Raw genomic sequence first — 25,037 nt, forward strand, 5'->3', positions numbered from 1 at the left:
CTGAATAAAACAACACAACAGCAAGGAACCATGACACGGTCTTTTAAATTAGGTACAAAACAAAAATCGGCACATCTTTGATTCCCAGCCACATTTTCAACATAAAAACAAACAGTTGGCATTTTTTTTGTTGTTGTTATGAAAACAACCCCGACCTCATGCTGCTTATTGACGACTAAAGCGCGACAGCTGTGAAATCCTACACTGCTTTATAAAGTGAGAGGAGACGCCGGTCAACTTCGAAGAGTCGGCAAGAAGACACAGATTTACACGACAGTCAGTGGTTGCAGGAGTGTTCTGGTTCCTACAGTTCACCAAGACATAACGCACTTCATAATTACACTTTGTGTAAACGTATTTAAGCTAGAGTGCAACTTCTTTAAGCACAACCAACATTACAGTAAATTTGTGTGACCCATTATATTACATTGATGAATCTACTTTTAATTGAATACCATTTATTACAGGAAGTTGTAGCAGGCAGCCGTGAGCGACACCTCTCTAAGAGTTCAGTTTGGACTGGCAGACTGAAACTGCACTAAACCCCATTATAAACCGTCTAGCGTCACAAATTTGAGCATCTCTAAAAGTTTACCGTAGCACGTGTGGTTTATGAATAAACATTTTGATTTCCTAACAGCTGACACAATCTGACAACACGATGTGAATATTAGAAGTTTTTTTTTTTTTTGAAGCGAACCAAATCCTACTGAAGCAGTGCGCGGTGTCAGAACAACTGGTCAATCTTACCGCTTTCTCTAAAAGCTGATCCAGCTGTAAATATTTGCTGTCTTTCACTTCAAACCGAGCCGGATCTGTGCTGTGACTTCTCCTACAGGTGGGTGTCAGTGAACATGGTGTGCTCTTGCTTCACAGAACTTAAGGCCTTTATCGTGTCCACAAACTCATCTTCCTCCACATACTGAAAGAGAACACAACACATGGCATCAGGAGGCGTTAATAACACAACACACAGCCAATGGTCGTCCCGTCATATGCAGCTGATCAGACCACAAAGCATCAGAGAAACCAGGACACCCCTAAACGCCACATTTCCTCATATGTATGAACGGTGCAGTCAGACTGTGTTAGGTATTATTCAACATGAAACAAGACGTCTCACCAGTCCAGAATCCTGTCCCAGCGGGTTTTCCCAGCTTCCCTCGTCCATCATGAGGGACTTCCTGTCGATCAGCTGACTGACGCTGCGGTGCAGGGAATGCTGGGAGTAGGACTGACCAAAGTCCGTCTGAGGGGGAACCCGCAATACTGGCATGGGGCTGAATCTGCTGCTGACGATCTTTGTGTCTGTTAGACCCTGGGGACAGAAAGAAAGAAAGAAAGAAAGAAAGAAAGAAAGAAATATTCTATGTCAACGGACCTTGTAGTTGCTGAAAGCCTGCGTTAAAATATTCACCGTTTATCACTATTGAGTTGAAATCTGTATGAAATTCACTCAGAAACCGGTAGGGGGCGCTGTTTAGCAAGGATTGGCTGATGGGGAGCAATTAGTGTGCCTCCGGAAAGCACGTGCTCAACAAAACATTTTACACCACCCATTTAGACGGAGCCTTGAATAAAAACACTCCAGCTTTTTAATGTTTGTCGTGAAAGAATCTGCTAAATCTGGTTCATTTAACAGACTTCTGTCGTGGATTTAAACAATGTGAAGCATAATATTGAACAGACTTTACCACACGTCTTACCTTGACGAAGCACAACAGAGCAGCCACGGCGTTAGAATGATCAACGCTGCCGCACAACATGCAGACAAAGCATGCACGACACAAAAATGCACCCACACAAAGCCGCCATCCCCTACCTCAGTATACATAGTGTAGCTTTTCAGTATTATGTTGCTGATCTCAACACAGTCCGCTACAGTGTCAAACTGCGGGGGGGACAGTAAAATCAACATTTAGGGGCTTTGATGGGAAAAGGAGGAAGGATTCTTACTGTGGGGCCACCGGGGGGCAGCGCGGAGCTGGAGTGATGCTTAGAGCACAACTCAGGACAAGACCTCTGAGGGGGAGAGAGCGGAGCGCACGTTGGAAAACAAGTGGAGTCAGAGGCCAAATACAGAGACACAGCCGTGCGAATGTGAGAACAGAGAGAATAAACTGGAAATGATGAAGAAGAAACTGAGAGAGGATAAAGAGACTGTATTGTCATTATTGGTCTAAAAAGTGTCAGTTCACATTATATATTTGGTTGCTGGTATGTCATTGGATTTTTTCACAGTAAAATATGTGCTGTGGCTCAAAAGGTTTAAATGATACTTAACAATTCAAAGCGTAAATATGGCATCATGCACTTCCTTCTGTAATTAAGACAACATTAGACGCGTGCGCAAGCGTCATTTACAACATTCCAACAGTCTCTCACCATGTACGCCTCACCACCAGCCTTTCTGGTCTTCTGCAGCATGACCAGCGGAGGGCGCTCTCTAGCTGAAGGATTCTTTCTCAGCGCTCTTGGAGAGGAGGAGAGGGGGAAAAAAAATCGTCTGGTTTTACAATTATAATCAATTTCTGTGATCAAATATGACAATGAGAGGATGCTGGTATCCACTGTGTGTGTGTGTGTGTGTGTGTGTGTGTGTGCGGTAGTGTGTTGCCATACCTCTGCAGCACGAGGCCCAGCAGTATGGCCAGGAGGAAGAGACCCAGCAGGGCCAGCAGCAAGATGAACCAGAGCTCAGAGTAAACAGGGGTGGTTGACACGCTGACGCCCTGCTTCCCTCCGTCCTCAGGCTCAGCTGCACCTGGGACACAACGACGAACACAAAAACACACAAAGAAACGGGCCAAATTGCATATTTTCCAGATTCATTTTTTATATTTCTGAATACACAGAATCAGGCTGGATTATTTACAGGATGGCCTGCAGCACTGCGTGTGTGTATGTGAGAGAGAGAGAGACTGTGTGTTACCTAATCCAGTTGCAGGGCTGTATCTGACAACAGGAGTACTGGCACTGCCGCTGCTGGTGGTGCAGGTCACCTGAAATGACAGAGCTGAGAGCAGCACAGAGACAAAGAGGCAGTATTTTAGCTCAAGTTATACTGTATACCTTTTAAATACACTTATTTAGATATGTAAATAACTTCTATACATATTATTTCTTTTTAATTCACTCGTTGCACTTTATGTGCAACTGTAACGGTGCAAATTTCCCCAATGTGGGATGAATGAAGTCATTCTTATTCTCTTTTTTTTTTTTTTTTTTTTTTTTTTTTTACATTTCTGCAGTTGTATATTGCATTACATCCGATTCAAATGCCTGGTGTGACTAACGCAAAGGTCGAGCCCCTTTTTAATACTGTGAGTGCCACTGGATATTCAGAGTGCGTCTCTTCTGTGTGCAGCTGGGTGAGTTTGTGGCCGCTCACCCTTCTGCGAGGTTCGGGGGACGTGGAGGAAGCTGTAGAATCCGCTGTAGACCCTCAGCCGGCTCTCCGTCACTGTGAACTCCTTCAGGTGGCCGTTGAGAGCGAAGGAGTCCGTCCAGTCCAGCCAGATGACCGTCAGGTTGCTGTCCACCGCGAACGGGGACACGTACTGGGGGGCTGAAGGAGGGAGAGGCGCAGGACGGCGGCTTGTTTTGTCTTTTTTGATCTTCATGGTTTTAATCGGTCGACCCGTGAACGCATCGTCTACCTTCGCTGAGTGTGGTGACGCTGGTCCAGTTGGAGGCGGCGCTGCCCATGTTGTTGAAGCAGGCAGCCCTCAGCCGATAGGCTGAGTACGGCTGGAGGCCTGCACACACAATTTTTTTTATTATTTTTTTTAAATTTCATTATTATTATTATTTTTTTTTTCTCTACCTCATACCAGGTATGTTAATGTTATTTCTTTGCTTTGTTTAAATTACTGTTGGGTCAATCAGGGAGAGGTCATTTTAAACGCCACCTCACCTGCACATTTCTCGTACCTTACTCTCTATTGTCACATTTGATCAATTTTATGCCCATATGTGAAAATAATGAAAGAGAGTCTGATAGCTGATCGAACCCTCGAATGTCTGAAAAGATCCTGGTAGTTTTCGATCACGTCCTCCACATTACTTGCTTCACTTTCTTTTTCCTCATAGATCAAATGACTCACACAGCTGTGCAGTTCTAAACTTAGTTTTATACTTATTATTATTTTAAATAATATTGTTTGAGAGCACACATTTTTACTTTTTAAGCCTGAAAATAGGTTTCAGATCAAAGTGTGTGTGGATGTCTGACTGTGAATGGACCAGATATGAAGGACAAAGCAGAACCTGTCACATTGTAACTGCGGCGCTTTCCAAAGAAGGGGATTTGGACGGGTCCCTCGCTGCAGGGGATGGCCACAGGCTGGGGGGGTCCTGGGCAGGACGACCTGAGATGGAGCTCACAGCTGAGGCGAGAGAGACAGAAACCGGTCATGTACAGTCCAAACTGCTCTTGTCTGTTGGTTTCATCTGCGCCGTCTCTAAGGTTTCTATTCACCTTTCCACGACTCCATTAGGTTCCAGCGGCCCGTCCCACTCCATCTGAACGGAGCGGGAGGTGAGGGTGAGGGGCCGGGGGGGAGGCTGGCCGGCTGGTGGGGCAGCCAGGGTGCGGAGCTCGGCCACTGGACCCCGGCCACAGCACTGAGAGCAGACGACAGAGTCAGCAGTTAGTTCTCCAGCTGGAGCAGAACAGTTTTTGGAATACTTTCTACATGGACAGGTAAGCTTCTCCTTACCTGGTAGCAGGTGCAAGCCTCTACTCCGACCCAGTACTGGGTGTACGGCCGTAAATCATGTAGCGTCTGCTGCTGGGACGAACCCTCTGAGAGCTACAGACAGGGGGCAGCGGTGGTCAGAGAGACTAGGATTACGCTGTGATTATAAATATTATACACATAGTCACAGTTATATCAAGGTTATGTCTATTTTTGGTTTATGAATACATATATATTTATATATGTATTTTTACCAGAGTGTGGTTGTTGCGGTGCCATGAAAACACTCTGTACAGGCTCACGACGCCGTTGGGCCGGGCCGGCGGGCGGATGTCCACCACCGCCGTGGTCGCTGTGACACGAAGGACAGCAGGTGGGGCGACTCCCTCGGGCGGGCCGGGCCCTGTTCTCCCATTGGCCCATTCGCTGGCAGAGGAACCTGCTGAGTTCACAGCCCACACCTGGCAACACACACACATGGAGGAAGACTGAGTAAGGAGGAACGATGGGAAGCAACGATAAGACACAAAGCAGGGAGCAGACAAACTTTCTCTGCCCCTCTCGCCATTAGAATTTCCAATGCATTTTATTCACTCTTAATGATGAAAGCTTCTCTTAATTACCGGGTATCCACCAGCTCACCTAAAGGATATAAGTCAATTCAGCGGACCATCCATCACAACTACCATCAGCTCGGAGAGCAAAACCTTTTCAACATGCAAAGCTACACTAACATATCTGCATGACAATTACTTTTCACCTTCATCAAGGAGTTATTCTCACACACGCACACGCACACAAGCGCGCACGCACACACGCTAATCTTATTTGTGTGCTTGCGTTGGATATAATTAGAGGCTGTACACAGCAGCGGGTCAGGCAGGGTGGAGATTTGCATGTGTAAGTCATCTGTAGCCTGTCACAAGCAGTGCAGAAGGCAGATGGATGGGTCGCAGCTTTTCTCTTCAAAGTCTGTGTTTGCATGTGTGTGTGTGTGTGTGTGCGTGCGCATGCGTGCGATCGACACTCCCGTTTGTAGCGGTGAGCTTTTTTTTTTTTGTTCACGTGCGCATGTGCTTGTGCATGCAGCCGTGCTAAGAGTTGAATTAACCTCAATAATAGTCAATTAGGCTGTGATCAATCAGACTGATTGATCTAAGTGACAGCACAGATGGACTGAGAAGGAGAAAGAAGAGGAGAGAGGGAGATGGAGAGAGTGGGGTAGGAAAAGAGGACAGGTGGACAAGAGACGAGCGCTGGAAGTCAGGGAAGAGAAAACCACACTGGATTAAAAAAAACAAAAAGAAAACCCTGGATTCATCTCAACCGACTTCATGGAGACGCAGATTCATCAAGTAGGTCATCAAGTTCACCAGAGTTGCACTGATTCTGCGCTTGTGTTTTGCTCTCCGCACACATCTTCAGTTCAGTGCTCTGGCTCCCCAACACAGACGAGTGCAACACACAAACAAGACCCTTCTGATGTAAACAATAATGCACCTACAGTAGTTCGATATTCTATGAAAAATATTCTACAGAAAATTAATTTCCCAACCAGTGGCTGACAGTGCCCACAGGAGTCCGAGTAGAACAACGAGGGGAACCGCTGAACTTTAAACGTATTGGACTCAGGAGGTTCCTGGAGAAAACACTTCAGTGCAAGTAAAAAAAAACAACTCGTTTTCTTTACTCTTCACGTGTAAAGGCATAACTATGTATAATAATTGTTTTTTTAATTTGTTTTTTTCTTCTTCAACAGTGGCACATATTTTCAGTGGCCAATTGTGCTGTATTTTGTGAGTTTGCAGGAAGAAGAGTGAAAGCGAGCAGGGGAGGGGTTTGGGGGATGGGAGGGGAATTTGGGGGAAGAGAGTGTGGTGGGCAAAGGTCATGCTGTCAGTCTGCCAATATCTATCATCTCCTCTGATGTGAAAGTATCAATAGTTTGTTATCAAACAGTCAGCTATGAGTGCATAACGTGACACAGCAACTCTATACGCATTTTATTATTTGATCAAATGATTAAAAAAATGGGACCATTACAGAGGAAAATGACAAAGTCAGAGACATTTTAAATCTAAATTATAGTTATGATTGTAATTGTCTTGTTCTGTAAACAGTGAATGCACCACGTGAAGTATTCTATCCTGAGATCTTCTCTCCATATACTGTATATTCTACAGTATTTCTGCGTCCAAAGTCCTAACTGTACATTTATTGAACAGTAATCTACAAGCTACTGCTATTATTTTAATGAAATATCATTTGGAGCACCACATTCTTGGAAGAGAGCACAGAGAACAGATCCAAAGTATGTAATGTAATAGGCCAAGGAGGGAGTGAAAACCCCTCTGGCGTAAGGTGAAGTCAGATTTTCTGCTCCTGTAGTGGCTTCTGTGAGAGAGTCGCGCCTTGACTTGTTGCCCAAATTAGAGTGATAAAAAAATGTTCTACCCAGCAACAACCATGTTTTTTCCCTGGTAGCAACACAGACTCCACGTGATGAAATGCTTTAGACTTGATTAACAAGTTTGCGCTGCACAGACAGCAGAGAGGGAAAGTTTCTAACCGAGTCCAGCTCAGATCACCTTGCCCTTGCTCCAGTACTAAAAGGTAAAGCTCATCTTCCCGCCCCTAAATCATCCATCCAGACTTTTTACTGCTTACTCCACTCTGCTCTCCCATTGGGCAGCGATTTGGCTTATTGGACACAAAATAAAAATATACGCTGTTAGCCGAAGTGGCAGCAGAGGAGCCGCCATGGCAACAAACGACTTCAGGAGCCTGGCAGACAGTATTTAAGTGTTTTTATTGGCCACTCGGACTGCGGAATCGGTCCGCGCATTCTGATAGGCCCAGAGTGAATCTTGGCGGGTGCATCTACTCGAGGTGAAGGGGCTAAGTTGTGTGAAAGTGGGCAGTAATTAAAACCAAGCATAAAGCTGTCAATAGGAGCTTATGACCCAGTGTAATTAGCCTAATATGATTTCTCTCTCTGCACTGTGCCGCTGCTCTAAACTGAGCTGACTTATCGTCCTTGTGTACGCCTCAGACACAGAGGGAAAAGCCACAGAAGCCAGATGTGTGCACAGACAGATCACTGGCCAAATAGAGGCAGACAGGTAGACGGCAGGATAGACGGACGGACTGGCAGACAGACAGGCAAACAGTGAGAAAATAAAACTTATTACTTTATATTTAACAGCAGCGTCAAGAGGAATCATTTTATCGTAGCATGTCGTCTTATTTTTCGGAACATCGGACTTACACACACACACACGTTACATGCACATACAAACATAGATAGGCACCGATGTGTACATGTGTTAATGGACGTCACACACACGTACACACACACCACCAGGTTCCTCGATCCTCGGGGGACGTGTAGCGGTCACCATTAAAAGGTCTTTCCAATACAAGCTCTGTTACCAAGGGGGCTAACAGTTAATTCGATTGGCTGGCTGGTAATCAGGAAGTGGGGTGCACTGAGGGCCCGGTGATTAATGGCTCTGTTACCCGCCCGTCATCTCCCAAAGCTCCTCCCTCCCCTCCCCTCCCTCCCCCCTGTCATAAATTAAGACCCTCGTAAATAAAGACGGCACCACAATCAGGCAAACTCAATCAATTACGCAGGTTCTCTGGCCTCGGACCGCATGTCTGACAGGCGGGAATGCTAATGTTATTGTTGCTTCCGACGGGCTAGCCTGTCAATTAGCATCCCAACGCAGTGCGCAACAGCATGAAAATGGACCCCGTCATTTAACACCTGTCTGGTTACTTGGTTTCTGTCTGATTGTCTCTTTACACTCGCATGTGTGTGTGCACTAATGTATTAGATGAAGTGTTTGTAAGTGTTGTGTGCAATATTTCTCTGTGAAGACCTGTCCCATATTTCTTTTGCACCAGTTTCGTTCCCACAAATACAGTTAAAGATCAAACAACAAACTTTAGCATTGTCTCCACTGCAGCAGACAGGAGAAACATTTTCAATGTTTGAGGCTATTATGATTTATGAATCTCAAGTTTATAGTCATTTTGTTTTGGGATATTTAGACAGCATTTATTCTCCTGATTTAAATTTCCATATCATTTAAAAAAAATAAAAATAAATGACAGAATAGTAAAAAAACCTCTAAAAAAATGTGTGTTTATCACGACCAGTGACGTCAAGTTGCAAGAAACCCAGTGTTGCATTTTAGTAGTGAATTCAGGATAAATTGTGAATATTTCTGCGCCATAAAAAAATTATAATTCTTTTTAAACTTAATTTATTTTTGATTTGCTTTTCTTAAAGAAATGCAAAATGCAAAGAGTGGCGTACCTGGTACTGGTGGACTGTATACGGCTGCAGTGCTTCATCTTTATAGATGGTGGTGAGGTTCTTGCAGACTAGTGTGGCTCCGCCTCTGCCGAGGCTCTCAGCGGGATGTTCCAGCCGGCGGTACAACTCATAATGAAGAACCCTCCCGTTCGGCTGAAGTGGAGGTGACCAGGTGAGCAAGAAGGTGGTCTGCAGGCCAGTCTGTGCGTCTCTCTGAAGGTCCAGCAGTGGCGCTGATTGTCCAGAAGGGGGAGCTTCCAGCGTGAGAACGGACGACCAGTCGCTGGAGGTGCAGCCCAGCGCTGTGCACGCTTCCACCCTCACCTCATACCTGCACACATAGAGGCGCTTATTTTCTTTTAAACAACGTCACCAATCATGTTTGTGCACCGTTTAGGAGGCTACTGTTTATGAAATAATGAGGCAATGGAGATGATGGCGGCGGTAATGTGGAAAAAAACATCATAAAGGAGATGATGTGGAGGAGTGAAAGGGGAGGAAAAGAGGAGTTAAATTAATGGAGGGTCATCACAGTGGAGGGAGGTGATCTTTAGATGATAAGCATAATAAAGTTTTATTATCTGATTGTTGACTGTACACACACATCCTGCTACATGCTGGTGCATGCGTATAGAGTGAGTGGTCAACATCATTATCATCATGCCAAGTCACATGGACAGTTTTAATGCTTGACGGCAAACTGGTTTTACTTTTGTTGTTTAAATATCAGCATGATGTGCTTTTGTAGCAAATCCAATACCTGCTCAGCAATAACATCCTTTAAAAAATATGAACACTGACAAAAATGTATTACATTTTCAGTATTTACATTTCTGTATATATTGTTTTGCTTGTAAAAAAAAAACATTGAAATAATCAACAACAAAAAATATAAACACCTCCTAAAGTAACCTGTGTGCTTAAATACACACTCATTTCTGGTTGCACGTAGTGTGAATGTTTCTTTTGTTACCAAAAGATGGCACTCTGTTCCCTTCTGTATTCACCCAACCCATCACACACCACTGTACTTCAAACACATGAAGTGGATTGTTTTGTCTGTTGAAAATCTAGAATGTGAAATATCCATCTACAATATAAAAAGACAGCCAGCCAGAGGATTGAAGGCGTTATTAGGTGTGTAAAAAAACACTCAGACTGAAGTGTGTTGAGGAGCTGCAGTGACTGACCTGTGGTAAGCAGCCAGCCCGTGCAGAGTGATGTGTCTAGCAGAGAACTCACTCTCATCCGGAGTGATCAGGGTGCTGCTGGTGTCGAGCTGGACAGGATCTTTATGATGCACTGTGTAACTCACAATATCCCCATTGGGACGAGCTGGAGAATTCCACTGCACCTTCACCTGAAACAATTGACCAGTTTAAAGAAACAGAACAAGAAATGTTGTATTTGTTTAACTTTCACTTGAAAAATACAAAAATAATTACCTGGTTTGATCTGAGTGGCGTCAGCAAGGGGAGGCCGACCCCTGATGGAGCTGACGGGTGAGTCTTTGCCGTGGCCGCCGTGCTGCTCACTGACCCTTTGCTGTTGTTAGCCGTGACAGTGTAGCTGTACACTACACTTGGTAAGAGTGTGAAGTCATGGTATCGGCTCTCTGTGCCGACGTACACGACTTCACCATCTCGGCGGAGCTCGTACCCAGTGATGACACCATTGGGGTGCTGTGGTGGTCTCCAGCTGACCTCCACTGACTCTGGACCAGTGACCTGTACAGAAAAAATATAAATAAAGGCAACATGGAAAAAATGTAATGATAAAAAATGTATACTGCGTCAATTGCCTGCTTATTTACAGTTATGTTTCTGCAACGGGTTGAATTGCAGTGAAATGCAATTCTCTCCATTTCATTGAATCTAGCTGGAGTCTGCCTAGCAACTGACATCTCTGCGCAAGTTTAAAACGGAAAACTACCTTCAGCGCCGGGGGAGACAGGCCAGTGGGCGGAGCTTCCTCAGTGACAGCGGACACAGCGGCACTGGCGGTGCATCCGCCGCTGGTACAGGCTGAGAGCAGCAGCTGGTATGATGTGTGAGGCTGCAGGTCCGAGAGCGCGACACTGAGCTCGCTCCCACGATAAATCTCCTCATTGTCCAGCCGCAGCACGTAGTCCGTCACCTCTCCGTTCTGCGTGGCCGGTCGGCTCCAGGAGACGTTGACGCTGTTGGACGTGACGCTCTGCAGCGTCGGAGCTTCCACTGCGGCTGGCGCAGCCTCCAGAGTTGTGATGTTTGTAAGAGGGCTGGCGATGCATCCCTCTGACGTGCAGGCTACGATGGCGTAGCTGAGGAGAACGAACGCATGAAGCACAATCATCATGAAGCACAAGGATTCATTTACCAGTTTTGTAAAAACTCTTAAAGGTCAAGTGTGTAATATTTGGAGATTTTGAAGAAGAAACAGCGACACCAAGTGGTTACATTTCAGATAGCGGCGTCTTTCACTCTCTCTCCCTCTCCTGAGCTTGCCAGTGAGCTACAGTGGCCTGTGAACCCAAACCTGAACTGGGAGCAAGACCCTTGTTTTATGTGTATTCTTAAATATAAATAAGAACCATTCTAAGGGTAGGAAAAAAAAACTTTTATTGTACTGCGATTATACACTTTTATTACTGTATTTATGGGCAGTATACTTTATTTACCAATATAAAAATAACAATTCAAGCCAAGTATTACACACTGGACCTTGAATCTTTCCATGCAGTAAGTCTGTGGTACCTGTAGGTTGAAAACGGCTGCAGGCCCTCATCGGTGTAGCTGAGGACGGTGGGGTCGAAGCTAAATGAGAAATTCACAGAGTTTCTCTGAATCCTGTAAGATAGGATGAGTCCGTTGGGCTGAGCCGGGGGCGACCAGGACACCAGCACCTCACTGGGTTTGCCGTGGAGGTGGAGGACTGTGGGTGGGGCCAGGCCTCCGGGTGGAGCCTGTCTGGTCGTCACGGGAACCCAGGGGCTGCGTGTGTCTCCCGCAGGGTTCTGAGTGCGGACGCTGAACTCGTATCGCGTCCAGGGTCGCAGACCCGTCACAGTGTACGAGAAGGTGTCGGCACGTTGCGGGGACGATTCTGTGAACAGCACCTGGCGGAAGAAGTCATTTATTTCAGAAGAGAGGGGAATTCAAGCGATGAGAAAAAACAGCTTCTCAGAGTTGCATCTGTACCCTCTCGACGCCATCTGTGATCTTTTCCTGCCCATCTTGTGAAGTTCTCCCCAGTAAGACGTATTCTCTGATGGGCCCGTTGGGCTGGGAGGGCGGGCCCCAAGTGAGTGACACGCGATCAGGGCCAATGAGGAGAGGCCTGGGCGGACCCTGCTGAGCCGGCGGAGCTGCGGCGGTGGTGACGTGCTGAGGCGGCGTGCGGGTGCAGCCTGCTGAGGTGCAGGCCTCCAGGGTCAGAGAGTAGCCGTTCCACGGCTCCAGCCGGCGAAACAGGAAGCTGCGAGACTGGCCGCTGAATTCCAGGTTCCCCTCACTGTACAGGTTATACATCTGAAGGGGTGGGAGAGCAGGAGCAGCACGCAGAAGGTGGGTTAACACAGGGCAAAGGACGCAGAGAAAGGATGAAGTAGGGAAGTTTGTTTTTTCCCGTCTGTTTTGATTCCTACATTTCAGTGTGAACTTTGTCTCTTCATCCTACTTATGTGGCTGATGTGTGTTTCATCGGGTTGTGTGTGTGTGGTGTGTGTACCGTGATGAGGCCGTTTGGAGCGCCAGGCTGCTCCCAGCTCAGCAGCAGCGCTCTGCCCTGCTCCCTCTGCTCCACGGTGAAGTTAGCCAGGCCGGATGGAGAGGCCTCCAGGGTCCTGATACTCACCCATGGACTGAACACACTACCTGAATGGGACAGAAGCTCTGGGTTGAGTCACAGCAATCTCGAAAACCTTTGAGTGATTTTGGTCCATTGATAGACGTATGTCTTCACCTTGATTTCATTTTAGTTACTCAATTCTTAATAGTTTATCTACATAGAAAATAACAGAAATAATAATAACCCACCTGCGCTGTTCACAGCTTCAACCCGAAGACTGTACACACTGTAAGGTTCCAGGCCAAAGAGTATTGCTTCTCGGACTGAACCCTATGGGGAAAATGTAAAGGTATGACATATATATGTACACACACACACACACACACACACACACACACACACACGCACACACACACACTGATGTAGAAAGAATATTGGACTGGAAGATGCTTGGCGAGGGGGGACATGAAAGGGAAGAGAGGAGACAGAGGGACAGTTGGGCAAGAGTTGAAAGGGAGCAGAATAAAAGAGCAGGGATGGAGAAGGGAACAGGCAAGTGGGTAGAGTGCCACAGAAAGACAACAGAGGGGAAATTAGCGACACAAACAAATCCTGCATGAATTGAAAATAAATAAACAAGTGAGCCGTGTGTCACATCGGAATGTGGAGGGGAGAGGAAGAGCCAAACAATGGGCGTCTAATATGACATGGCAAGGGATTTGCGATATCAACACTTCAACATGCCTCCCCTGCCACGGCGAAGTTAGTAGATGGCGGAGACAGAAGAGCGACTGGCAGACACGGGACCCTCCCTTATGGGTGAATTCAAAGGCTGCGCAAGGAGTGTTTTGTGGCGCGCAGGCAGAGTCTGCCAGTAGCTTTAGGCAGTGGGACCGAGCCCAGCCCGCTGCCAGGCGCAGCGGTAGCAAGCGTGCGTGCGTGTGTGTGTATGATACAGTTTCCTAATTGATAAGAGACTCGCTGTTGTTTCAAAGAGCCCTGGCGCGCCTCCACAGTCGGGGAGTTTGGGGCTCCAGGATGTAGCGTTTGCCTGTTTGCGCATCGCTGCGAGCTTTGGTGCGGCGGTGAGCGTGCGAGAGAGAGAGAGAGAGAGAGAGAGAGAGAGGTAGAGAGAGAGAGAGAGAGAGAGAGAGCGAGAGAGAGAGAGAGAGAGGAAGAGAAAGAGGGAGAGAGGAAGAGAGAGAGAGAGGAGAGAGAGAGGAGAGAGAGAGGAGAGAGAGAGAGCTCTCGCTGTCTGTGAATATTCGCCGCAAGAAGCCGCCTTCCTCCCCCACCCACTCCTGCTCTCTCTCTCTCTCTCTCTCTCTCTCTTTTCCACGAGTTGAGTCTGCAGTTTTTCAAAGAAATTGACGGTTTGCTTTCACCATAAGCGAGCACATGTAAAGAGATTAGCTGGTAACCCACTTCAACGCGGCAGCAAGAGGATCAAAAAGGCTCCAATTCAAAAAGTGAGTCAAATGAAAAACCCTGACAAATCACCGTAGCCTGGCACCAAGGATGAACTGCCCCGAACAACAAGCAGAATGCATGTATTCACTGTTTTCATGTCTGGGAGCCAACATATTTTTCATCCACAGTAAAATAGGATTAATAAGCCCCAAGGCACCAAGACACAAGCTAAATCCTCCTGCAAATCACAGCACTTCTCAGTGGAAGCAGAGGGAGGGACGGGTGCAAAGAGCGGGTGGGGTGGGGAGGGGGGCTGGGGTGGGGTGGGGTGGGGGGGGGGTGCAGATGGATGGAGGAAAGGGAGTGGGCTAAAGGAGGAGAAATATGGCTGAAAAGAAGAGATAGGAGTGATGTGAAGTGAAGCGGTGGAGAACGGAGACGGAGAAACGAGGGATGGGGAAAAAAAGTTGGAGGTAAGTTAGTGATAACAGATGAGAGAACGGAGAGAGGGAGTGACAGAAGGCGGGGGGGCGGGGTAGTGGGGGGGTGAAGGGAGATTGAGCGAGTGGATAAAAAAAGACGGAAGGAAGCTAAAGAGGGAGAGAGAGAGAGGGGGAGAGAGAGAGAGGGAGAGAGGGGAAAAAAAGATAAATGTGGCAAAAGGGAGAGACGGATTAAGAGGGAGAGAATGAGAGATCTCTCTACCTTAAAAGCCGGTGAAATATGCGAGGCATGTGGCCTATAAAGCGGTTAACATATGCACATTGTCAATAGCAGCATCTGGCGCTGGCGGCTTTTATAGGAGCGCGGAGACTCTGCTACACGCCTCTAGATGGCAATACATTCAAAGACTTTATCGCTCAAACACAGCGCGTTAACGGCCAGCGCACCCACTCACGCACGCACACACAGCAATCAAGCGCCATGAATTTCACCGCTGGAGCCCGTAAACTGCTGGCGCGAGCACGCACACGCACGCACGCACACGCACACACACACACACACACACTCACGCACACACACACACACACACACACACACACGGCCAGTGATTGTATAGAGTCCCACTAAAACACACTACTATTACATTATATTAACAGCTCCCTCAATGCTATTTCTAGTCCATGCTTACACATGTACAAAGAGACACACAACACTTTGACAGTGTTCCACAGCACAGGGGTGTGTGTGTGTGTGTGTGTGTGTGTGTGTGTGTGTGTGAGTGTGTGTGTGTGTGTGTGTGTGTGTGTGTGTGTGTGCATGTGTGTGCATGTGTGTGTGTATGTGTGTGTGTGTGTGCAAACACATATAAAACTGACAGAAATAAAATGATGGTATAAGGGGATAAGGTTGATCCATAAACAAACATCTATAATATGAGGTAAAGACACAACAGGAATTTATTTAGTTGGGGCTCCTTCATGTAAACAACTTTCTCACTGGGCTTTTTTTTTAAAAAAAGAAAAAGAAAAAAAAAATTAATTAATTGACCTTCCTGTGGGAGACAATGACCAGAGGCTGAAGCCCCCCCAAAATTAAATGAATAAAAAATTAATGTTGTGAATGACAAGTGGTAGCACAGGTGCTTTTTATGTATATATATATATATGAATTGCACATATATACAAGCAAGACCAATAATATGGTACAATAAAAAAATCTCAATGCATGAACTTTAGTTCAGTGTGTTTAAAAATCAGCTGTGTGTGTGTGTGTGTGTGCGTGTCAACGGATGATCAAAGTCAGTATTTAATGATGGCAAATGCAAAAGAACAGAGGGTGAGTGGGAAGTCAGGGGACGGGGGGAGACGGAGGGAAAGAGGAGAGCTTTGCAGAGATGTGAAGGAAGAAATGTAAACAAGACAAAGAGAGAGAGAGTGAGACAATGATGGGGACGGAGGAGAGTAGACAGGAAGAGGTCTCCTTAATTTATACATTAAAGAAGCCTCAGATCTTACACGGTTCAACGCAACTTAGCATCGAGGGCGAGGAAGCAATCTATTCAATCTTTTATTTCCTCATTCTGTCTTCCCTTTGGTGTGCGGAGCCCAGGCGCAGCGGGAGTCCTATGGACAGTTGTGTGTCTCCGGATGTTCAGCCTTTTTGAATTTGAAAAGGTAAAAAGGCTAATGTGCGCGCAAGGTATTTAATTTACATTTGCAACTGCCCTAACGAGCCCCCCAATCTGCATGCATCTAGCTTTGTATCATGTGTCTCTGTTTTTTTAAGTGCAAGCTCGTCTGTGTGTGTGTGTGTGTGTGAGAGAGGGAGAGAGAGGGAGAGATGTTCAGGTGGAGAGGCATGGTGCAGCCGCGGGACAGTGTGTGATACTAATTAAGAATAACCATGTGTATTTGTCAAAAGAATTATGCTGATTATCTCACAAAGGCCCCGGCACCGGGCCCCGCAGAGAGACCCAATGACGGACCAGCATTAGCATATGGCTACACACACACACACACACACACACACACACACACACACACACACACACACACACACACACACACACACACACACACACACACACACACACACACACACACACACACTCTTCCTCCCTCTTTGTCTCTCTCTTTCACTCACACACGCTGTGGTAGGAGTAAAGTGAGGGCCTAAGAACACATGAAAGAGCCGTGCCTAATGACAGGTGAATGAGGTCCGACCGCTCTGCCTCAGGGATGCTCCTCTCAACAGGCAACTTCTCTGGCCTCTCTGCTCTGCCACATTAACTCCTGGGGAGATAAGAAAGCATCGCGGCGTTTCACCTTTTCCTCACGCGTCCGAACCTCTTTCACAGCGCGAGGGGAAGCAGCTCGGGATTGGAAGCGATTCATTACCATTCGACACAACTCGCGCTCCCATTAGGCTAATAATTCAGTGAGATTTCGTCCCGATTCAACTCAACCCCATTCAGTTCCGTTCTTCTAGTCCAGTCTATTAGTGCAAGCTGTGCCCTGACCAGCCCTGTGAGAGCAGTAATTGTTTTCAGAGGTTTCTGAGGTGAGCCAGTGCACCACATGCTGCTCTCTCATGCCCCATGCCAAGCTCCCAAGCCAAGTGTGTGTGTGTGTGTGTGTGTGTGATTTTGTTTGCGTTTGCCCAGGCCTAATTCACTGCTGCTGGAACAGTTGCCCTGTGTCCCTCCGCAAAAAGCCCTGCGTGGGTGTCCCTGCTAGTCAGTGTGCATTACACAAACCCTGACACTTACAGACGTTCAATGCGAGAGAGACACACACACACACACACACACACACACACACACACACACACACACACACACACACACACACACACACACACACGGAGTGCCATTAGACATGTGTTTTGTCTGTGGCCGGCACAGACAGAGCAGGGCTGCAGGGGTCTGGAGCAGCAGTGCCCACTTCACACCGACAGCCATGATTGGCTTTGGCGGCTGTGGACCCCAGGAACAGCAAATTTAGTGCACATATCTGCATGTGTGTGTGTGTGTGTGTGTGTGTGTGTGTGTGTGTGTGTGTGATTGTACTGTAGCCAAAAGCAATGGCCGAAATTCAACAAAAATAAATTATGTACGAGCAACCGTTAGCAAAATACAAAACAAAAAAAAAAACAGTCAAATGAAAATAATTTGAGCAAATGAGTTCAGTGCACTTTTAGTACTTTATTGAGGCAGGCCTATTAAAACAACAGAGAACACAGACATGCAAATTATAATCATAAGGCCCTATTTTACCAATTGCAAACACTCCACGTTTGACAAGACAAACGGTTCAGCAGGCGTTGACACGGTCAAAAGTTGCCGCTGGCAGAACAATCACTCGGAGGAGATTCTCTTGCAACTTTCCACCAACACTCGTGCACGTTCTCACTCGACCTACCTACCAGCTGCATGGACCCCGTTGTCACAAAGGCACTGAAGTCTTTATTTTCTGCCACACTCTCAGCATTCCTCTAAAGTGATGACCATCATAGCACAGTTGCAGCACTAAACACCCATTAAGACGAGTGGAGTGCACTACACTGGATGGCGTGGCTTCTCCTCTGGCACGCACACACGCGCACACAACAGCACACCCAGTCATTACTGAGGCCCGAGTGTGAGTGTGTACGCGCGCAATAGAGAGGGCGCATAAAGAGGAGCAATGAAGAGGCAGTGGAAGAGTGTAAACTATCTGGGATTGAGAGGTGGAGCTGGGAAAAAGTGGAAAAAGACGTCCGCAGAGACGTCGGAGGGAGAAAACATAAAAGCAGCAATTTTGCGTCGGAGGCGGAGATTGGCCAGATGGAAATGCGGTGACGGAGGGAGGACCGAGCGGTGCGGAGCAGTGGGGGGAGGAGCTGCAGGGGGGAGGAAGAGAGAGGAGGCTGAGAGGCTGCTGCCGCCTGATTATTTGGCTGTTTATGCAAAAGGATGAGAGTCCTCCAATCAGAGTTGGAGACCTTTAACTAAGGGGTCCGATAGGCCAGGGGTCCTAATGAACTCTGCATCAGGTTCTCCTCACTCTCTCCTCCAATCCACCCTTCCCCTCCTCGCGCGTCCTCCTCTCCTCTCAACCTCCTCAGCTCCGTCTCCTCACCCCACCGTGACACTCAGCGCTGCTCTCGTCTCTCACGTCCCGGCTCCTTTGTCTCCCTCATTTGTTAAAGGGTGTCACAGGCAGCAAGGGCAAAAGCTTCACTGTGCTGCTAATCGGCCTCTTCCCTCCACTCTGTCGCCCAAGCGGTTAAACTGCTAAAAAAATACTGACCAGGAAGAAAGGCAAGGTTCAAGGCAACAACAGCTAACACCAATAGGGTATTGTTGATTATCAGCCAGGCTTGACGATCAAACACTGGGAGAGTAGGACTCTATGTCACTGTGGTGTTGCACTCCATGAGTTCCTGATCAAATGCTTCCTTGCTTAATTCAGTCCATCCACTCTCTTCAAGTTGATCCCCAACTCCAACTCTAACCCTAATCCTTACCCCAAGTCCAATCCAGAGCCTAACTCTAATCCTAACCCCAACTTCAACTGCAACCCTAACCCCACCCAAAGCCCAACTCTAACCCTGAACCTAACCCTTTGCCTAACTCCAACCCAAATCCCAACCCCAACCCTAACCCTGACCCTAATCCTAACCCAGCCCTAACCCTAATCCCAACCTTTACCCAAACCCTAATGCAACCCTTACCCAAATCTAACCAAAATCCTGACCCCAACCATAACCCCAACCGTTATCCTAACCCTAAAACCAATCCTAACCCCAACCCCCAAACCTAATCAATCCTAATACCAAACCTGGCTATCTACCATCGAGCAGATGATTTGGGTGAAAGAACTCGACCGCCGCAGGTTTCTCCCAACTTCACATGTCTTCACACAGCACATGGTCAAATGGACTCTGACGCCACCGCTGGCCGTGCTGTCCTGGCTCTATCTGAGTTGGGCTCTTTAATGTTAACCACCCGGCTGCAAACACGCTGTTCGCTCTCTTTCTCTGCTTTCTATTCTGATCACATTGTCCTCGCCCCATCTTCCTCCCTCTTTTTCTCCCCTCACCCCTTTCACCTCCCCCTTGCCCATACTGCCTCCACTGTCTGCCCACCAGACCCTCTCTCTCTCTCTCTCTCTCTCTCTCTCTCTCTCTCTCTCTCTCTCTCTCTCTCTCTCTCTCTCTCTCTCTCTCTCTCTCTCTCTCTCTCTCTCTCTCTCTCTCTCTCTCTCTCTCTCTCTCTCTCTCTCCTCCCCCCCAGTCTTGCTTTTCCTCGGATATTTTTTAAACAATGTGTCCTTCATGTACGGTTGGTTACGGGGTGTACAGAAGGACATCATTAGCGCTGGTGGTTAAGCTGTAATTTACACCATTACCGAGGTAGGGGCCATTTTTATTGCCTAGTAAATTTCAGCTCTGAAATATTTAGACCATATGGCTCAATTTGTGTAATAACCTTAATTTCCAAGCACCCTTCAGCTCCCTTCAGCGCCGGCTGTTGTTGGCGAATGGCGGAGCGGTGTGTGTACACATTCATATGTGTGTGCATGGCTGGAGCGTGCGCGTGCACACACACACACACACATAGGCCTGCGCATGAGCGCATACACACAGAATATGCTACACGTAACCTCGTACATACACATAGCGCGGTTTGGTTCCACACGTTTTCACTGATTCATTCATTCACACATGCTGAAACACACGCGCATGTACACACACACACACACACACACACACACACATATGCATGTATGCACGGTGGTAGCAGATTAATAGGGTGTCAGCTTGTGTTTGGGTGAGGGAGCGTCAGGCATCGGCCAGATGGTTCTCAGGGATGATGACTGTCAGGGGTCCTGCTCTGATCAATGGGATGTATTAATACAGCACGCACGCACACACACACACACACACACACACACACACACACACACACACACACACACACACACACACACACACACACACACACACACACACACACACACACACACAATTCGAGCCACGCACAAACACAAATGTGCTATATAGACACACTGGCAACTGAACTGAGACATATTAGATCCACACACACACACACACACACACACACACACACACACACACACACTTGCATGCGGTCTAACTTCACCAGTGGCCCCATGGGCCACAGTGTAACATCTGGAAGAGCCAGGGGAGGGAGGACAGGACAGCAGAGAAGAGGAGGAAAGAGGAGAGGGTGGGCAGGGAGGAATAAAGTGGTCTGAGGATAGAACATGGAAAGAGGGAGAGAAGGATCAGACTTTGTGGAGGAGAGGAAGGAAGAGCATAAAAGGTGAGCGGCGGCGGTGAGGAGGACGGCAGATGGGGAAGATGAACGGAGGGAGCGGCGGCTGCGCTGGAGGAGGGAGGATGTCGGTCTCGGTGGCAGGGGGTGGGGGGGTGGGGGAGGAAGGAAAAGAAACAAGTCAGAGGTGTAAAAAGTGAGGGAAGGTACAACCAGATGCAGGGAGAGAAAAACACATGTTTACAGATGGCACACACTGACTTGTGGCCTGAGCTTTGGTCAACTGTGAACTGATCAGTGCAGTGGCAGTGAACAATACGTCCATCGAAGCAAATTTAGGAGTGTGTGGAAACACGGTGAGAACAATATGAAGAGACAAAATTAGATTATGAAGAGAAAACGCAACAATCACGTGGCAAAAAGACACGCGTGACACGCTGGCGTGGCCGACTGACGTGTCTAACAGAGATATGCAAAGCATGCGGAGGCAGTTTGTGTTGCTTTGCGAGTGTGTGAGAGTGCCAGGCAGCGTCAGGGTCCGGGGAGGCAGGCTGCCTGCGCTTCGTACCCTCATTCCGTCCGACTGCCATGACGACCCCATTAATCAGCCAAGCTGGCACAGAGCAGGGTTCCCAGCACAGCCGGGGATCAATACACACACACACACACACACACACACACACACACACACACACACACACACACACACACACACACACACACACACACACACACACACACACACACTTACAAGCGCACATGCACGCGAACGCGCAAACACATCTATCTGCTGAGCAAAAACACGGTTAAGGATCATTAGGCAAAGTTGTTACTTCTGTTAAATGGATCTTTTTTTTTCTGGGATTTGAAAAAAAGCAGCATTTTAAAAAAAAGTTTTTAAAATCTGATTTTGCAACAACCTCAAAGTCTGTATGATTTTCCAGCCTCTTAAGCTCCAACTAGAAGCATTTCCACTTGTTTCAGTATTTCTATCAACAATCAGCTCCCTCTCGGTCGTGACAGAGGCAGGAAGTGGCTGCTGCAAGCTGCCCTCAAAAGCCACGGTGAAAAGTGGACTGCAGTCTCACCTTGAGACAAACAGCACAGGAAGGTCCTCCTCCTTCTGACTGCGCACGGCGAGCATTCAGGTAAAACGGCAGCACGCTCAGCGAAAAACAGCCACGAGACACGTCTAATGTTGCCCGTCCACCAACAAGTTGTCAGGAGCCGTTGCTACTTGGCTAAACTGCTGTTTCTCCAATCACCTTCCAGGATTTCCTGACTGTTTTTCAAGAGCTTTTTTGTGCCAATTGGATACCAGAAGTGGCAAAGGTATTAACATTCTATACTTAAAATACTTAAAAGCACATAACATTGTGTAAAAATAATCTGTTAAAAGTAAAAGTAGTGATTTAACTGCTTTACACAAGTAAAAGTAAAAAAACAGGTTCTGAAATGTACTTCAGTAAATTTTCTTTTTCTTTTTTGCCATTCATGAAACTATACATTTGTTGACAATTTTGCAAAAAAAACTGAAAATGTTGTGACTAGGGTCACTGACCAGAGGTCCTGCATGAGCATCTGGATCGGTTTTAACAGCTTTGGTACTCAATCAAACTGTAATCAGTAATAGTTATTGGCAGTGAACCATATTGGATGTTTACACTTTTAACAACAATGAACAAAGTTATTTTCTACACGTTTGCTTTTCTCTGGAATGAAAACGTACTGAACACTGACCCCAAAGCAGAGGTTCTAAAATAATCTCCCTCTACAAGATGATCCAAATATTTTTTAACAACACAACAGCAGAGTTCAAATTGCTCCACTTTAATCAACAGCTATAACAATAATAAGTGAATGATTATTAACAGAAAATGTTTTCAAATAGTTAAATACATTCAAACTGAAAAGTACCAAGCATGTTCGTCCAATCTAAGGAGTAGAAAGTACAGATATTTTGTCCTATTGTGGTCTCGTGCCGGTGTGAGTGATGCTCATGTCCGGCTCATTAAAACAGCAATAAAGCAACCCTGCAACGACTCGGCCTCGGCTGGGCGTGTGGTCCATTCGCGCTGCTCATTTTCCCTTTCTTTGTGTATTCCTAAATGGCAACAGCGCACGTGATGAAGGCGACCGGGTGACAAATGACCACCGCTGAAATAAGTCTATGCCATGTCAATGAGGCCCTCGCACATAGGCAAACTCACACACGCGCCGACACAAACACAGAGTGTTCCATATCAATGAGAAGGTGAAAGGTCTCCATTTACATCTTGTATTAATTATGAGTGACAAGCCAAAGGTCAGCGAGGGAGAAGAGGCCACTTGTATGGGCAGAATATAGATCTATTGCCCTCACCTCCTCTCCCCCACTTCCTGCCAAGCCTATCTATCACTCTGTCTTAACCTGCCCACATTTATTTATTTTTTTGTCTATCGACGTGTTTGCCTCCTTTTTCCTCCGTCCATCCACACGCCTCCAGCTTCTGTTTGCTTTGCTTTAATAATTTAGTTTGAGGCCTGCAGTTCTTTACATGCTGATGGCAATAGATTTGTGTGTCTCTCTATATTCGTGAGGCCTCCTTGTAGACCCTGACCCTAAGCTTAACCAAAATTCACACTTTGAGCTGTAGCTGAACTTCAGCTCACACTCTAAAAAAAAAAGGTCTTGCTGGAATTGTCAGGAAATATGAGGGCTGGCAACCATGCCCATAATTTCTCTTGTCTGGGCCTTAAACTGCTGTCTGTACACAGTGTCAAGTGATCTATACTGATATGCCAGTGTGCAGAAACCCCATAACCTCTGTTTACTGTCCGGCGTGTTCATACACCAGGTGACTGCTTACCTCCACGGTGAGAGCAGTGACAGCAGTAGAGTTGAGTGTCGGATCCTGCTGGTGCTTCCTGTACACCAGTCTATACTGGGAGATGAGCCCATTGGGCCGACCCGGTTCACTCCATCCCAGATGGGTCGAGTAGGCCCCTGTCAAAGTGGGAACTGTGTGTGAGACGGCCACCGAACACGCGCCGGTCGCTTTCCAACCATTGGGTGACTTACCGGTGGGCGTGGCAGTGGGAGGAGCCATATTTTCTGGTTTGGCCTGCAGGGTCTGAGCTGAAACCCACGGGCTGTGAACTGAGCCTTTGGAGTTGTGAGCGCGGACTCTGTACTGGTAGTAGCTGAAGGGCTGCAGGGCGGGGCTCGCGTCGAAAAACTCGAGCGGCCCACTGGACCAGATGAAGACCAGCAGCTCTTCCTCTGTTCCTACTGGTCGCCTGAGGGAGAAACAGCAGAACATGGAGTGTATTAAAACTCAAAAGACGTATTTTAATGATTTACTGTCAGATGTTTCACCTTTCGGCCACCTCCTCAGAGACATTATTTCAAACTGCAGTTTCATTTGCAAGTTACCCAAAGGAAATAAAAGAAAATACATGCCGTCTAAAACTTTGCCGCCTCTTGTTTTATTGTTGAAACCGCTGGCAGACGTTTGGTGTGGAGTTAAAATAAAAGACGGACCGTCACATTTTAACATTGCGTGTAAGTCACGGGCTGATGCAAGCAACCTCTTGTCTTGGTAAGCCCTTTGCCTGTGATTACTCTGGGTTTCAGGTAAGACAGAAAGAGAGAGATGTTCCTATTTTATTCAAGCCCCTGTCCGCCCGAGTCTGATCATCTCAGGTGTGTGTGTGTGCGGCTGTGTGCGTGTGTGTTAACTGCTATGCTAATGTGTGTTTCCGGAGGACTTAAAGGGCTTATTCTGATCTGACCCTGCATACAGATCACACACTCTTTGGTCAACAAGCGGGCCACGACCTTCAGCATGCATTAATACACACACGTGCACGCACACACACTCAGCAGGTAGATTGACAAGCAGAGATTACGCCTGAAGCCACATCGCTCCAACTTCTGCGCTTTCCTCTTCTTAAAAGTATAAATGCATTCATGCACAATTGACACATGGTGAATGTCAATGTGGTGTTTTGTATCTTTCTGCTGAAAAGAATTCTATCACATGGTGTGAGCTACACTTTTTGTCCACTTCTGACACCACAAAATGGGCACTAAACTTTGATAAGACACTAAAGTTTCAACTCCGATGAC

General features: G+C 47.1%; 1 protein-coding gene across 1 annotated transcript in view; it reads right to left on the reverse strand.

Moving 5' to 3' along the window:
• Window positions 1–715: 715 nt before the first annotated feature.
• The window catches only part of ush2a (Usher syndrome 2A (autosomal recessive, mild)), a 152,203-nt gene continuing 127,881 nt past the window's right edge, over window positions 716–25,037 (reverse strand). Inside the window, exons 73-94 of the mRNA XM_076050230.1 lie at window positions 23,988–24,205; window positions 23,776–23,912; window positions 13,041–13,122; window positions 12,733–12,878; window positions 12,204–12,533; window positions 11,760–12,121; window positions 10,957–11,326; window positions 10,470–10,751; window positions 10,215–10,384; window positions 9,025–9,355; window positions 4,955–5,161; window positions 4,722–4,814; window positions 4,481–4,626; window positions 4,270–4,388; window positions 3,660–3,758; window positions 3,392–3,568; window positions 2,933–3,016; window positions 2,623–2,764; window positions 2,386–2,473; window positions 1,957–2,022; window positions 1,124–1,318; window positions 716–922 (exon numbers count right to left, since the gene is read on the reverse strand). Of these exons, the coding sequence (XP_075906345.1) occupies window positions 833–922; window positions 1,124–1,318; window positions 1,957–2,022; window positions 2,386–2,473; window positions 2,623–2,764; window positions 2,933–3,016; window positions 3,392–3,568; window positions 3,660–3,758; window positions 4,270–4,388; window positions 4,481–4,626; window positions 4,722–4,814; window positions 4,955–5,161; window positions 9,025–9,355; window positions 10,215–10,384; window positions 10,470–10,751; window positions 10,957–11,326; window positions 11,760–12,121; window positions 12,204–12,533; window positions 12,733–12,878; window positions 13,041–13,122; window positions 23,776–23,912; window positions 23,988–24,205 (3,934 nt within the window). The 3' untranslated portion in view covers window positions 716–832. The remainder of the gene's footprint in view (window positions 923–1,123; window positions 1,319–1,956; window positions 2,023–2,385; window positions 2,474–2,622; window positions 2,765–2,932; window positions 3,017–3,391; window positions 3,569–3,659; window positions 3,759–4,269; window positions 4,389–4,480; window positions 4,627–4,721; window positions 4,815–4,954; window positions 5,162–9,024; window positions 9,356–10,214; window positions 10,385–10,469; window positions 10,752–10,956; window positions 11,327–11,759; window positions 12,122–12,203; window positions 12,534–12,732; window positions 12,879–13,040; window positions 13,123–23,775; window positions 23,913–23,987; window positions 24,206–25,037) is intronic.

This window comes from Nelusetta ayraudi, unplaced genomic scaffold, assembly GCF_046127955.1.
Source record: "Nelusetta ayraudi isolate G7.1 ecotype Tasmania unplaced genomic scaffold, CSIRO-AGI_Nayr_v1 ptg000005l, whole genome shotgun sequence".
NCBI classification, from domain to species: Eukaryota; Metazoa; Chordata; class Actinopteri; order Tetraodontiformes; family Monacanthidae; genus Nelusetta; species Nelusetta ayraudi.